The 16473-nt window shown below is 39.1% G+C and overlaps 1 protein-coding gene across 1 annotated transcript in view; it reads right to left on the bottom strand.

Moving 5' to 3' along the window:
- Positions 1 to 16473, bottom strand: part of LOC144200605 (neurobeachin-like) — a 124208-nt gene that overhangs the window by 52250 nt on the left and 55485 nt on the right. Inside the window, exons 33-35 of the mRNA XM_077722850.1 lie at positions 13833 to 13897; positions 12821 to 12929; positions 10087 to 10253 (exon numbers count right to left, since the gene is read on the bottom strand). Coding sequence (XP_077578976.1) covers positions 10087 to 10253; positions 12821 to 12929; positions 13833 to 13897 — 341 coding nt within the window. The remainder of the gene's footprint in view (positions 1 to 10086; positions 10254 to 12820; positions 12930 to 13832; positions 13898 to 16473) is intronic.

The following is a 16473-nucleotide window of genomic DNA, read 5'->3' as shown; positions in this document are numbered from 1 at the left end:
ATTTTTTTGTTGGTTTTGGATAGCCATTTTACAACCCAAAAACAACAAAAAATGTCAACATTTGGATTTCTTTTAAGATTAAATAAAATCCTTGGAACAAAATAACATTGCTTGATTTTTTTCCCCTAGTTTTGATTTAAAAAAAATCTGAATTCAGTAGTTTGTAAAAGTCGTATACAGAAAATTTGTGATTACCTATAAAAAATACACCCAAAAAATGCTAGTGCAACTTATAGTCCGTACAATACGGTAATCAGCAGACTGCCCAACATCGATGCTAAATTGTTTTTCCGAGGGTTTGTTCTCCTAAGCAAAGAGTGGTCGCAGAACAGCGGGGAATCCGATTAACGGCGCCAGTAAATCACGTACAGCTTTTACCCGAACAAATACAGCATCAAATTACAAGACCCAAAACCTAAATGATAGCGCTGGCCTCATTTTTTTTAACAAGTCTTGTAAATCAAAGGTAAGACATTTGCACACGGCCCTAATGACCGGAGGGGGGGTCTTTTGAGAGGGGAGGGGGGTCTTGACGCATGAGCCTATAAACATCAGCCCCCCCATCTCATGCGCGAGATTAAAATAATGTGGTGAAATATTCATGGTAATGATTCCCAGAGCCTCCGGCAAGCCTCCCCAAAATGGCGTTTTTATTCATTATTAATAACGCGAATTAAGGTCGTTAAAAAGGCACGGAGAGGGTCACGTGGGGGGCGGGGTTAAGATGATGGAAATCATTCCATTCATGTGGCAGACATCTTTTTGTAAATTACTATTCCGACACTAGCGAGGAGCGGGGATTTGTTTTATGTTACTGTAATTAGCGACTAAGTGTTGCTTGTTGTAATGTTTTTAGACGTTTTTTTTTATTGGTTCATTTTTTATTTTAATTTTTTTAAATGGGCTTGATTAAGGGCAAAGGTCAAAATTTTTATTTTTGTAAAGAGAATGACTAGATTTTGTGGTCCTTTTTTTAAAATTTTAAATATTTTTTATTATTTTCATTATTCAAAAATAATGATGTATATTATTTACTAATTTTTTACTAATATTTTTTGCAATAGTTCAAAACACAAACAGTAAAATAATTATGACCGTTTTGGTTTTTAGCAGTTCACTAGTTCAAAAGGAAGTAAGAGGATACTTAATTTTCAAAATAATGGAAAGTATTGATAAAAAAACCTAAATATTTAGTTTTGAAATTAAACTTTACACTAAGTTAAAAAAGCGAGGCGTAAAAGAAAATTTAAAACATTTTATATTCATGCAAATTGTAGATTTTTGTGTGTAGTTTTGATACAAAATGTTTAAAATAGGTGATATAAAACCAAAATAAAGCTATAGAAAAATGGTGTGCTATTGCAGGAATAAAGTCTCATACATTGTAACATTTGCAGATTAAATATGTAATATTAGCAATTGGAAATGTTGTAATATTCTTCAGTTGCAATGTGAATGAGCTACATGGCCGGATTGGATCCCCCCAGGGGGCCACTTGCGGCCCGCAGCTCGCATATTGGACACCAGGTCTACATCAACATGGCAAGGGATTAAAAGCGCTACACGGAAAACTACGTTAACGTGTCAAAAATCAAGCGGCTCAAGAGACTTAGCTGAGCTTTGACAGCGACAAGAGCTCACTTTCACTTAAATATCAATCAAAAGTCAGCACACACACACACACGTGTGTGTGTGTGTGTGTGTGTGTGTGTGTGTGTTTCAAGCGTGTACACGCGTGTGTAGTATAGGTTTGACGTCGTCACTACATAGTATATGCAAAGCCGACGCCTGGAGCTCGTCCTCTGTCAATCGGACCTTTTGAAAAAGGGAAATATGTCCGTGGGCGGGCACAAAAAAAGAAAAAAGCCGTAAATGGTGGATTATAGCAGTATGGAAATGGACATATTTTGATTTTTTTTTGCTGGTTTAATTGTAGGCAGTGGTGGAAATCCTCTACTTTGATGATGATGATGATCCGCCCCGTCAAAAGACTTTTATCAGGTCGTCTATGGGAGTTTTAGTGTTTATTTCAAGGCTACATGGAGAATATTGTACTATTAAATTAGGTTAAATAGTATGTTGACTTCCTTATGGAAAGTACAGTATACATGTGTTTCATGTTTTTTTGACATTAAGTCATATTTTACATTTTTATTTCAAAATGTGTACAAAATTAATTTGTACATTAATTTATGTTTAATCGTTTTAATACATTTTTATTGATTATTGTTTTATTTACTGGTCACTAGGGGATTACAGAGTTAAATAATACTACAGAGAAGTTTTCATAAGTCAAAATCATATTAAAAATCCATTGAATTATCAATGTTCTTAACTTTTTATCCTCACAAAGGTCACGGGGGGTGCTGAAGCCTATTCCCAACTAACTACAGGGAAACAGGCATGGTACCCTGACCCTGAATTTAAAAAGAAAAGGTCGCGGGGGGTGTTGAAGCCTATCCCAACTGACTAAAAAATATGCATGGTACCCTGACCCTGAATTTAAAAAAAAAAGGTTGCGGGGGGTGCTGAAGCCTATCCCAACAAACTACAGCAAACAAGCATGGTAACAAGCAGGTAACCCTGAATGAACAAAAAAATTAAAATTGCATGGCACAAAAAGACCAATAACTCATATCTTGGGGCATTTTAGCATATAATTAGCAAAGCATGCATGTTTTTGGAAAGTAGGAGGAGACTATAGTACTCGAATAAATACCAAGCAAGCCAGTGGAGAATATGAAAACCTGGGATCGAACCCTCGACCCCAGAACCGATACAGTTCTTCAAGTATAGCGACTACAATTGGAACCGATTAGCCGCCATAAACGAGGGTTTACTGTAGATTAAATATTGGCAACCCGCCTCCCTCCATAGTTACTACAACTACTTCAGTACGAGAGCATAAATAAGGAACGTGTATCGTAAAACTGGCCTTAAAGACGTAGCGTTAACACAAACCCCGTCTCAATAAGAAAAGCACGCCGCCCTTCACGTCCGAAGAGGCGTCTGGCTCGGTGACGGCGATAAAAAATGGCCGTGACGAAGGCCCGCCTGGATAGCGGCGGAATTTATTAGAACGTCGACCAATCAATCACTTAAATGGATTTCAAATTGCATTTTAAAAGCTAATTTTCCCACACTGATAACCTTCGGGAAACGGGAGCGCCGTTATTTATGGAAGCTTTCGGATAAACGCTAAGTGTGGTGGAATAAACGCGGGTAAGGGACCTTTTTTCGGGATTTGGACGGCGAGCTTTTCCTAAAGCGATCGCGATGTAAAGTAAAAAGCGTGTTTTGAAGTATGACAAAATATTAAAAAAGATAGCTGTTAAATTAGGGGAAAGATGTTTGTTATTGTGGTAAAGACATAAATGTCAGTTTTATATGAAATGTCAGATTTGGGGGAATTTAGGAGATCAAAAATGGCAACTTGGAGACAAAATGGTTAAATTTGGTTCAGGCTATTTAGAAGAAAAGTGAATAAAAAAATTCTATATGATAGATAACACCAAGTCAATATAAATGAGAAAAATATATTTAAATATAGATAAGATTTTTGTCTATTTTTTAAGAAACTGGAATCAAACAAAATAAAAAAAACAAAAAATCGAATTCTAATTAATTAAAATATATATAATTCAGCATGTTCAGTGGCTTGGATAAGCTCTAGCACCCCCTGCAACTATTGGGAGTACAAGCAATAAAAAATAATTATGTGAAACAACATGTTATAAAATCTGCTGTTTTTTATCAATTTTCCTGAAAGTGGTGTCACGGAATGTCAACAAAAACATAACTTTTTACTCAATAAATACAAATATTTTCTAAATAAAATAAAAAAATAAAATAGAAAAAAAAGTAGATTTATTTAAAATATTTTTTTGCACCCGCTTCTATTGCAAAAACATTCTGATAGAAAAAAAGTCCCTATAACCCCAACTCATAAATAAAAATGATATCCATTACTAGTTCCAATTTTTTAGCGACTTTCCAACCATTTCCTGAACCCCCTCACCCGCATGACGTTTTCTCCCCAATTCCAGGTGGCGCTACTGAGCACGAACATAATTAATCACAAATGCTCAATTGTAACCTGCCCTAAAGTCAAAATATTTCATCCGATAATATCAGTTTACTGTCATTTGCGGTGATGCACTTTTCCTAATCCACCAAACACACACACACACACACACACACACACACACATGAGCAGATAAAAGATCCCCTTTTATTCTATTTTTACTGGCGACAGGATTTAGTTGGGGGCAGCCGGCAGGGAGGCCACAGACATGCTGATTCAATAAAACGCCATTATGCTCCTTTTCAAGGCGTCAATTGGCGACATGAGCGAGGGGGTAATTATTATAAATACCAGTAATCACTGACAATTCTATTCAAGGGGGGGGGTTGTGCGGGGGGAAGGGGGGTGCACCACCATTCTCACGCACAGACACACACACACACACACACACACGCAAGGCAAGGCATGTATGTAAGACAGAAGACAAAAAGTCTCTTCTGCAGGATGACCTTCCGTAATCTGACTCACTGGAAAGTACCCTAATATATTCTTGTAGTATAAAACATAATTAAAAGACATAATTTCTCAAAATCTGGCAGTGCAACTTATATATGGATGACAATTGGTTCATATTTGTACAAAAGTCCACTTAGCAAAGCTCCATTTAGTGTTAAATATAGACTTGCATTAGTACAAAATTGCAGAAATGTTACGGTATCCAAATTTTTAAATGTTAGAAAGTCTTTAACAGCAATTGAGAGGCAAAATATTTGACTGGGACCCATTAAAATGACTTTAAGTAGTCTGTAAGATAGCAAAAAATAGCAAAAACTTCAAAAAAACAGCAAAAACACTGCAAAAAAACTGCAAAAAACTCCAAAAAACTGCAAAAAAGTGCTAATATATCCTATTTTCTAGAATATAAATGGGAGTTTTTTACTAGTTCGGTTGGGCCCGCGACTTATACTCAGGTGCGACTAATATTCAGGGGCGACTTATACTCAGGTGCGACTTATACTCAGGTGCGACTTATACTCAGGTGCGACTTATATATCGTATTTCTATATATGTTTCCCTCTTCATTGAGTATTTTTTTAGCTGCTCTGACTTTTTTTTAATAGCGACAAAAAGGATTTAACGCCGGCTTTCGTGTCCGGCTTTTTGGTGGGACGTCATTCGTCGGGAAGTCTAAAAAAAAAGACGAAAAATCCTGGCCGAAGTTCAGAGCAAAACATCTCAAGTAAATGTTTGTGGAAATGGGCGCAGGATGAAAGTGGTGGGTCTGCGGGTCGACCTTGAAAAAAAATATGGGTCTAACCTTGTCTGTCAAGGCAAACAAACAGCTGCCGCCAGATGAAACGCAAAAGAAAACAGCAAAGTGGGGGGCTGGCCGCCACATGCTCCACGGCCCGGGCCTCGCTTTCAAAGTGGCCACTGAAGTCAGACTTTGGGAAGGAAAAGCCTTGCCGCTTTAAAAAGTTTAAGCCACGATACAATTTACGTGTTTTTGTTGCAAAAGCAAAATAATACAAACATCTTTGAAATGGTACTGATGACAATTGACTTGAACATTGTCAAAACAACACAAAAACATGTTTTTTTCTTTTAAATTTATGTTTACTAGTAATAAAGTAATTAAAATATGATTTCATTTTCATCTTAATCAACATTTTCCTGAATTTGAAGTCGAAAATGTCCTACTGTAATATTTCCCGTCCTCCCTCTTTGCCAGTTAACTGGGTGTTTAAAATGGGCTATTATAATTAATAAGTTAATTAAATAAAGACTGCTAGGGCCAAGTTAACAATATCATACTGTTATTTGTTAAATGGATAATCAGAATCAGGCAAATAGAAAATAATTAAGGTTTTAAAAATGTTTTAGAAACTCGTTGGCTGCCATTGTTGGCAATTGATGTCCAATGTTGAGCCAATCGGTGATGAATGTCCAATCCATTTTGACAGTCTAAGACAGGGGTGGGCAAACTTTTGGGCCCGGGCGGGGGCCACATTGACTTAAAAAATTTGATAGATGGCCCGGGTCAGCACAAGATAGGATACATATAAAAAAGTGCATCCGTTAACATTACATATGAAACATAAACAGAAAAAATGGACTATAAAATATTAACATACTCATCACTCATCATTAAATTTAAAAGTATAAAGTACAAAGTCAAGTAAAAATGAATGTATTAAGAAATATTAAAATGTCATTTAAAAAAAGACAGAGGGGCTGCAAAAGACCAAAAACAAATAAGAGTGGGCACAGCTACTGCTACTGGCTTCCATCTTGGGGAAAAAAAAAAAATATATATATATATATATATATATTTGGACAACGTCGGCGGGCCCGATTAAAAGCCTAATGGGTCGGATGTGGCCCGGGGACCGTAGTTTGCTTGCACAACTTTCTGTTGCTGACTCACTAAAAATGCAATTTTAGAGTCTTTTGTGCTTTTTGGATTTCTCCTCCAAAGACAAAAGGACAACCGGTTGTGCCGGTTAGTGACTTCCAATCTATCCAATTGGTTGAAATGACCCCCCCTGAGGTGATAGTGGTCCTTCAAAGACAATAACAATGAAGTCCCCTTCCCCCCCAATAACTCTTCATTCTCATGTCAATTAAGTGTACACATGAAACGGAAACCCAAGCTAAAAAGCCAAATTGCGTAGCCAAGCGTGATTTTGGGAAGCGCTAATGACGTCTGGCGCCCCTGACGACCTTGCGTTTGGTGTATTACAATTGATGGTCTTTTAAAGCGCCACCAAACACTACCGCTGGTGCGTAATGCTCATAAAAAAACGTGTTATTGTCACCATTCGTCACGTGTGAAAGATGAACTGGCGCTGGGTTGCCTGAACGCCGATCGATAAAGACGGCCTCCATTTTGCACTTCGCTACAGCAAAAAAAAAAAAGTAATTATACGGAAGAAATGTTGACAATCAATAGAGTAGTCAGTTGAGGTTAAGGTGCGCCGCGGTCGCCGATTGGGGAGCCCTCGTCAGCTGTCAGTGAGCGTGACCCCCCCAAAAAAAACGTCATGGACCAAATGTTAGATATAAAGACGCCATTTTTCACTATATAGGTCACATTTTTAAAGCTAATCTCACTTGTTTTCTTGGATTAAATGCTAGAAATAACCTATTTTTTCAGTTAAATTTTTTGGGAGGACAATTTCCAAAACTATGAATCATATATTAAAGCAAGGGGTAGGTAACCTATGGCTCGGGAGCCATATGTGGTTCTTTTGATGGGTCTATATGGCTTTTTAAATCATAATTTATCGTCATTAGAATCAAAAAATGCTGCTTTTAGTCCAGAAAATACGGTAAATGGGGTTTGTTTATCCATTAATTTTCTCCTACGCTTATCCTAAGATAAATTGCGGGGGTGATGGAGCCTGGCTAACAATGGGCAGTAGGTGGGGAAGGTGACTAATAAAGGTGACCTAAAATCAATAAAAAAGTGAGCCATTACTACTCTAAAATGTAAAAGGAATGGACCCAAAATTGACTCATTGAATGCCATTGATAAAAATAGGCATCAAATTCATTTAAACTGGCCGTGAAATGTATTATTTTAGTGACATTTTAAGTCCAATTCAGTTAAATAAGTCCCATCCATCATACATTTCCTAGATAACCAGATCAGGGTCCAAAAAAGTTTCTAAAAACGGTTGACAAAAGTGCAAATAAAAAATGCACCGAAAAGTAACAAATCTAAACTCAATTAATTACTTTCAATGTACTATACATAAAATATCATAACATCATAACACTGACACATACCTATGAATAAGAAATCTTCTCAGACGCTAATTTTTTAGGCCTAAAAACACCATAATCACATGCTTTTAACCACTTTATAACAACTTAATTTTAACTGTATATAAATCATCTTATGACTACTTCTATCTACAGCAAAGCCTTAAATCTCATTGCACTTGCATAATCACAATAAAGGCATTGAATCGAACCATGCGCCACCGGGAAATCCCGAGTCCAATTCATTCATGCCGTCTGACATTTCCACTCAAAAAATATTCCAAAAAAAAATACAAGACGACAAAACAAGCTCATGTTTAAAGCACCATTAAAAAAAACGCATCCAATTCCCAAACGGCATCATCAACCTTGACGTCCATCTACTTTCCCCTTTGCGCCATTTTGAACTTTATAATCCGGCAGTATGGGTTCAAAGGTCAACGGCAGAAGCGACTGGCGACTCAGGAAATAGCCACCTCCTCCTTCCCCTCCGGGGGAAAAAAAAAATGCTTCTGACATCCAATTTTCGACTTGATTTATCAGCGTAAAGCTAAAATTGATAGTGTGTCATTACCAGGGAGGGAGCTGTCGAGCCAAGACGCATAAAGGGTCTCCTCGTTTTGATTTAGCGCCCCCGATCAATACCAGCCTATACTGTTTCAATTTGAGGGTTATTGATTTTTCCAGGCTCACTGCGTACCAAGAGGGGGGGCATTCATCATGAGGGAACCGCATAGCGCAAGCTAACGGGTCAGCTAACTCGCCTAGATACCACATTCAGTCTCCACTGGAGGCACAAAATGGCGCCAGGCTTATTTAGGACTGAAAAAATGTGGGTATTGGACTCAAATCTTGAAAAGTCTACCCCCGAATATGCTTGTTTACAATTGGAGGCCAAGCAATTGTAAATATCCCGAGGCAGGACTTGATATTTCAGTGCATGAGTTCGAAAATAAACATTTACAGCTAAGCTTTCTGGGCCGGCGTATCGGCGTCGACGTGCCGGAGGGCTTTGTATTTTACAAGAGGCGCATAAATGGGAAAGTTAATGTAGCGTCGAATAAGAGCGAGCTGCCGTGCGCGCCACGTCGCCCCGAGCGCTGGCTGGCATATTGCGTCATTTTTCTTCAACGGCGGCTTACCATTAAATTTGAATTTGTTTCTTTAAAGGGGGGTGGGAGGAGGGGGATGTCATTTACAACGGCTGCCTTTTGTAGCCATGCCAATGAAGAAGAAGAAATATCCAGAAATATTTCAACAACAGCCCGAATTTCAGTCAGATGCATATTTTATGTTTGCAATGTTGCACTGCTACAATTTTCCCGATACCAATGCCTGTTTGTGTCATTTCAGCAAAAAAAAATATCCTTAAAACTGGGGAGATCTCTGGATCAGTCCAAAAAATAGATCCTAGATGGTTCGGGTGATAGATCTAAGATCCTAGATCGATATCTCAAGCTTTAGATCTCTAAATTACCAGCTCTCTGAATTACTAGATCCCCAAATCACTAGAACATTATATGACCAGATAACTGGATCAAGAGGTTGATCACCAGATCACTTGATCACCAGATCACTTAATCACCAGATCACTTAATCACCAGATCACTTGATCACCAGATCACTTGACCACCAGATCACTTGAACAACAGATCACTTGAACACCAGATCACTTGATCACCAGATTGTCAGATGACCAGATCACTAGATGGTCAGATCACTAGGTCACTAAATCACTAGGTCACTAAATCACTAGGTCACTAAATCACTAGATCACTAAATCCCTAGATCACTAAATCACTAGATCACTAAATCACTAGATCACTAGATCACTTTGATCACTAAATCACTAGATCACTAAATCACTAGATCACTAAATCACTAGATCACTAAATCACTAGATCACTAAATCACTAGATCACTAAATCACTAGATCACTAAATCACTAGATCACCAAATCACTAGATCTCCAGATCTCTAGATCACTAGATCTCAAAATTTCTGGATCAATCTTGGTAGAGACACTGCGAAACTCTTTATTATAACTATGTTTTACGAGAGGCTGCGGGGAAGAATGTCAGCGCAAACTGCAAAATAACTAGGAGCCGGCGAGCAAGTTCGTCTGGGGGGATTTTAAAAAAGCACCGGTACGCTCATAAGGACTGGATGGTGATCTTTCCCCTCGGCTGGCCCCAATCACTGAATTTAAACAAGCGCTTGTTTTAACAGGACCCATGGGAGGTGGTAGAAAAAGGTTACAACCATTCTGAAAAGTGAAAAGAAGGCCAACTGACCTGGGTCCCAACGTGGCCCAAGCGCCATGTTTGTTAGTGAGGATGTTGACGATCTTCTGCCGCAGCTGATTGGCCGTCACGTGGTCGCGATGCTTGCCGGCGCTGATTAAATGATCGCACATCTTCTCTTCCTCTCGCTTTTCCACTGCGTACTGCTCGCAATTGGACTGCAACAAAAGCATGTTACGATTACTTTAAGTACAAACAAAACCACAATGAACAAAAAAAACACAAACAACCAATCCCTCCAAGCTAGTGGTAAATTAGAGTGTTCAACCAGCTAGCCTAGCATGCATGTTTTTGGGATGTGGGTGGAAACAAGGCTACCCAAATAATTTGCTTTTAAATGATACTGATACTTAAAAAAATATACAGCGACTGATTGGACAATAACTCTTCTCATCACATCTGGAAAACATCATTTCCAATCCCAAAAGCTTTTTTAACAGTCTTCCACTAACTACACGTGGAAATAAGGAATAAAATTTGAAAGTTTGGCTCTTTATGCGCCCCCCAATAAACTGGCACCCTTGGCGTTTGCCTACATTGCTCATAGCAACAAAAAAACAGTCAATTTTCTCTTAAATCTTCCACCAATCTTTCACAAATCAACTCACATTTCAATTATTAACATATTTTTGAGTTATAATCGACAATCCCGAACATAAAAAGGTATCATTTCTGTACAAAAAAACATCCATTTGTTTTGTTTTTTAATGCAAAGCGCACTAAAAGAAGATTTCAAGTGGTCTAATGGAGCATTTGTCACATTGACTAATACCCCGGCTTCAGTCAACACACTTGAGCGCGCCCAGATATTAACAGACAGCCAGGAGATATATCGGGGCTCCCTCGGAAGAGGGTTGTAAATCACCCCGCCGACGCCGACGGGGGGGTTTGGCGCTCCCCGCTAGGCCGGCGGGGCTATTAAGACTAGAAAGGAAAATAGTTTAATAGAGCCGCAAGGAGCGGCACCTGTCAAGGGCCCAAACAGCGCCACATATCACGCCGCTCCAGTCTATTATGGCTTTCCTTTGGAGGGGAAATGGCATATACGGATTGGGTGGGTGTCTGGCACAATAACAAGGCCGGGCTTATAAAAATGACATACATATGTTAGGGGGTGAGTTTATATTGCAAATTTGTGGGGCGATGTGGCCTTGGTGTAGCGTTGAGGTTGTTTGGTGGGGCTTGATAGAGGTAATTGTACTCTTTGGGGGGTGTGGATTAGGGAATACATGTTAAAGAAAGTATTTGGGCTGTGGAGAATTATGGGAGAATATGATGTGACATTAAAAAAAATGGTAATCAACTTGTGTCAATATTATTTGATAATAAGCAATAGGGAAATATGGGATTGAAGATATGTGGGGATAAAAACAAATATAGCAAGTATGAAAAAGGCTGATTAAAATCAGTATGCACACAAAAAGTATTTTAAAAAGTATATGAAATGAAAAATAACTTAGGAATAGCAAAGGAAAAAAATACAAATATAAATATGTTTAAAAATGTAATAGGGACTATACTCAAACTATTTAATAAATTAAATAAATATTTTTTATAAAATCAATCCAATCTAGAAAAGCAGAAATCCCCAAATGATTTAAAATGTAAAAAAAAATTGATAAAATGTCTATCGTTTCTTGGTCAAAGAAGTATTACGTAAAATACTTCGATAAAAATACACTATTTACCAACTGGTCCACTTATATGTGCTGAATTTACTCAACATTGGGTTGGAAAAAATGAATGTTTTTGTGTTAGACTAATTTCCTAATGAACTTATCCAAACAAAAAACTATCCGCCATAGCCTAGAAAAAGCCTACCTTATCTTTCAAAACTGTCCAGTACTGATTCTGGCTTCCTAGCAAACAACAAAATTAGATCTAAACTGTGTTTTTCACATTTAATGCTAAGATATAAAAAAACACTACAGTTTGTAGCGGACTCCAATCAATCCAATTCAGGATAAAAAACAAAACAAAAAAACCTGAGGTGACAGTTTTTCTATCTCGCCATCCATCCATCCATCCATCCACTATATCCATCTCATCTGATGCAAAATAACGCATATCGTCTAAAAGTAATATAGAGAGACAACATACAGTTGAGTCCATTTTCTGCTCTCCCGGGAGTAGGCGGGCTAATATTCCAAATCGAATTTGCTAACAGAAGCCGGGAACTAATTGAATTTCCTGCGTCAATTTTGAAATCTGTCACATATCGTACTCAAGCGTATTCCTCATCAAGCGGGTAACTCGATCCGGGTGCGCTCACGTGACCGCCTTAATTGTAAAAAAAAAACCTCCAATCCACCGCTCTTTTAGACATGTGGCGTTTGATACTAAAGCGTGGGTCGTTGTAGTTGGCAGGTACGCTCCGGCACCCCACCCCACCCAGCCTCGTTTTCTTCTGACATTGCGCATCTCAAAGTCTCCTTCAGTTTATCTAGCGGGTCAAGGATCCGGGGCGACTGTAAATCAAACGGCTGTTTGAAGACGGCTGTTGTTGGCAGATAAGAAAGTCATCACGATACTAACAGAGGTAGAGCATGGAGTTCCTCGCCGTTATTGCGCCCCCGCGCACAAAAATACTTAAAATAATATGTAACGTGGGATTTATGAGTGCTTCTATAAGTGAAAAATTCACCTTTTTAAAGCTAAATTCTGGTGAGGAATACATTTTGGAAGTAAATGCACCATTAAATTAGTCTTCAGCACCCCTGCGTACCTCAAACTCGGCGTGTTTGTGGACGTCTTCGGCTCGCTGGCGGTTCAGGATGAACTCGGCTTCATTGGCCACGCGGACAATGTGGTCCTTCATGGCGTGGCAAAGCAACCTTTATAGAAGAGAAAGAGACCATATAACTCAAGAAAAAAAGGGATTATCATCAAATTATAGGATATTTTTTTAATTAAATTGATCAAATTTATGGGTCCTAGGGTCAAAGTTGACAAAAATAAATCCTGTATAAAAATTGCCATATTGTCTGATATCACAAAAATAAATGAATGATAGAATAAGAGCAAGTGCTAAAGTTCACAGAGCTCTAAAATATGACTTTGAAATTGGCTGTTTAGGCAGAAATCTGTTAATAAAGAGCTAAATTTCTGAATACTAGTGTTACTACTTCGTTACTCAAATATTATGCAGTAATTTATCTATTTTTATTATTGAGTAATTGTGTTCTATTTAATGTAGCTTTTTTTTCCCTCCATTAATATTGATGGGACAGGTAATACCACAATTAACATTAGATTTCTTTTCCAAGCATCTTTACAATATATGTATATACATTTTTTTTAATTTAATATTTACTTTGTCAGTGCTATTAAAAGCCAAAAGTCATCCTCAACAAATATTAAACCTATGTATTGGGTTAAATTGGCTGAAATTCAAGTACTAGAACCGACATGATAGCTTAACACGTAATGTCCATCTGATGAGCTGTCCAAATCAGGACCACGGACAGCGCAGTGTGCCACCTGCTTGACTCTTTGTCCGAGCGCCAACGCCAGGCACGGAAGCAAGCGCTCGCCAGACGGGTCAGCAGATGGACCGAGAGGCTGAGCCGCCCCTGATCTGCTCAACGGGTAACCCCCCCACCCCCACACCCACCCCTGGGCCAGGCCCACTAGGGAAGACCCTGCACTCCAGTGACCTTTCTTTTTCCAACACACACCCATTTACATTAGCTTTGTGGCTAAAAATGGAGGTCCATACAAACAAGGTAACTACATACCTTCCTTCGTTGATGAGCTCGATAAAAGCCAAGCCGGCGTTCTTTTGGATGGAGTTCTGCCATTCCTGAGAAGAAAAAAGGAAACGGATGCAAACGTCAATGGATTTCGTCGTATTCGGCCCGAAAAGCTCGGCGAATGGCGTCCGCGTAATTGCGAGGTGAAACTGTATCCTCCTGCCGTTTTCTACTGCCCGCTTAGTGACAGATGAGACAGCGAGAGGGGGCTGGAGGACCCCCCAACCCCCTTCGTCTCTGGAAACTATTAAAAGGGGGTTCTCAAGAAGGTTTGGGAGAAAGTGGCGTTTCTCCTGGAAACTTTCATTCAAATGGAAGTTTTAAATAATGCGTAAATATAGTGTTGTGGGAGGGGTTGGTGAGTCAGGCTCGCAGTTCTGGGGTCGAAGGTTCGATTCCCAGTTGGTCCTGACTGTGTGGAGTTAGCATGGTATTGCTGAGATTGGGTGGGTTTTTAATGGGTACTCCACTTTCCACCCACATCCCAAAAACATGCATGCTAAGCTAATTGACTACTTTAAATTGACTTTAGCTATTATGGGATGTGCTTTGTTTCCTTTAGGCTTGTGATTGGCTGGCTACAAATTCTGGTTGGGATTGCAGGCCAATATAAGGGCAAAAAATATCTATTTGAAATTTTATTTTACATTTTTTTAGTTTAATATTCAATAAAATAACAGCAACAATGAGGACATAGTTTAGTTCAAGTAAATAATCCAATCCACTTAAACTAGGATGTCAATGGGCCAAATAAATGAACTTATCCACATTTCGCCAAGAATTACCTTCTCTAAAAACTCCTAAATGCACCCAGATATTTTTAAAATATCAATATTTCATTTCAAATCGTTCTTGCTTTCCATAAATGCCCCCAACGCAACAACAACACACACATTTTTGACCTTAGTGAGGAATAAAAAGAGGCCCTGAAAGCCAACTGCGAAGCATCTGGTATCCAAATGTCCCATGTCTATAACCCCCTCCATTTTTTTCCCCTTCTTTGCCTACAAAATAAGCTGTTGAGGATTTGGACACGGATGGCGCCCACGTGACAAAAACAAACACGGAAACGGAGGCGTGCGCGACACCTACAGTAGTCGGCTCAGCGGGACAAGGTTTTCATTACCCAACACGACGGCATGACTCGGCAAAATTTATAAATATATTTGTCAGTGGGAGTGGAACTTTGGACTAGTGGTTAGTAGGTCTGCCTCAACGTTCTTGGACCGATGGCTCAATCCCCGTTTGGGTTCGACCTGTGTGGAGTTGCGTGTTTTTGTCCTGGCTGGCGTGGGTTTTCTCCGGGTAGTTAGGTTTCCTCCAACATAACAACAAGGGTAGGCAATGAATGAATTTTAAGTGGTTTTAGGGTATTCGTCAATAATTTTGGATCATTTTTTATTGAAGCGGGTTTGTCGGTCACTTTTTGCAGATTTTGGGCATTTTTGGGTTACTTTTTATTCGTTTTGGGGCATTTTCGGGTTAATTTCTATTCAATTTGGGGGCATTTTCGGGTTACTTTCTATTCGTTTTGGGGCATTTTTGGGTTAATTTCTATTCGTTTTGGGGCATTTTTGGGTTACTTTCTATTGGTTTTGGGGCATTTTCGGGTTACTTTCTATTCGTTTTGGGCATTTTCGGGTTACTTTCTCTTCTTTTTGGAGCATTATAAGGTTCCTTGTTAACTCGTCGGCAGCCATTTTGACTCAAATTGTAAAACTGCAGATGAGAAATTGATAAAAAAGCATTATTCCACTCACCACACAACAAAACACGCCAAATTCTGCTTAGCAACCCATATTTGACCCCTCATTCCATATAATCCCGAAATTAGACTCTGATTGGTCGTTTGTCTCGTTACTCCCCACGATTGGCCTACAACCAACAAGACTGGGATAGTCTCCAGCACCCCCACGACCTTTATAAGGACAAGCGGTGGAGAAAAATGAACGATAGCATTGTAAACGGGATGTGCCAAAGTTGGAAATATGATTTTATGATCCCTAGAGGACTTTAAATGCCATAAATCAATTTTAGGGAGGGGGTTGGGGGGGAGGTTGATGTTTACCGCTTTCATCTTGGTGAGATTCAGCAGGGCAACGAGTATTTGCGAGCGTTTGGATCCGACCTGTCAGTGCACATGGAGCCTTTTTGCTTTTATCTGCTTGGCCACGTCTTCCACATCTGGAGGCCTTCCATGGCTAAATCTGGGCTCCCTTTCCCTCGCCAACGCAAAAAAAAAAAAAACGGTTACAAGAAACAGAGCCGCTTGACCTTTTCGCAAAGTCGAGGAAAGTTGAGGTACGTTGTCGACGTCGTTAGTCTGCGCGAATCGGAACGAGGGTGCGGCTCATTAGCGATAATTTATGCAGGGATGTGACGGGCTGCCAAACAGGGAGAGGTCGGAGGTCAAGGTAGGGTCGTATTTTGGCGTTCACAATGGAGGGATGTTATTTTTTGGGATGGTTTCAAACTAAAATATTAATATTAAAATCAGTTTTGAGCGCTAAGTCATCTCAGACAAATGGGTTGGATTTTTGTTGTTGAGTTATATAATAACAATAATAATTGCAAATGGGTGATTAAACGAAGTATTGTCACATAATATGGCATTGAAATGAGAGCA

Source organism: Stigmatopora nigra, chromosome 8 (genome assembly GCF_051989575.1).
Source record: "Stigmatopora nigra isolate UIUO_SnigA chromosome 8, RoL_Snig_1.1, whole genome shotgun sequence".
In the NCBI taxonomy this organism is placed as follows: domain Eukaryota; kingdom Metazoa; phylum Chordata; class Actinopteri; order Syngnathiformes; family Syngnathidae; genus Stigmatopora; species Stigmatopora nigra.
This window is presented reverse-complemented; position numbering and strand designations above follow the sequence as displayed.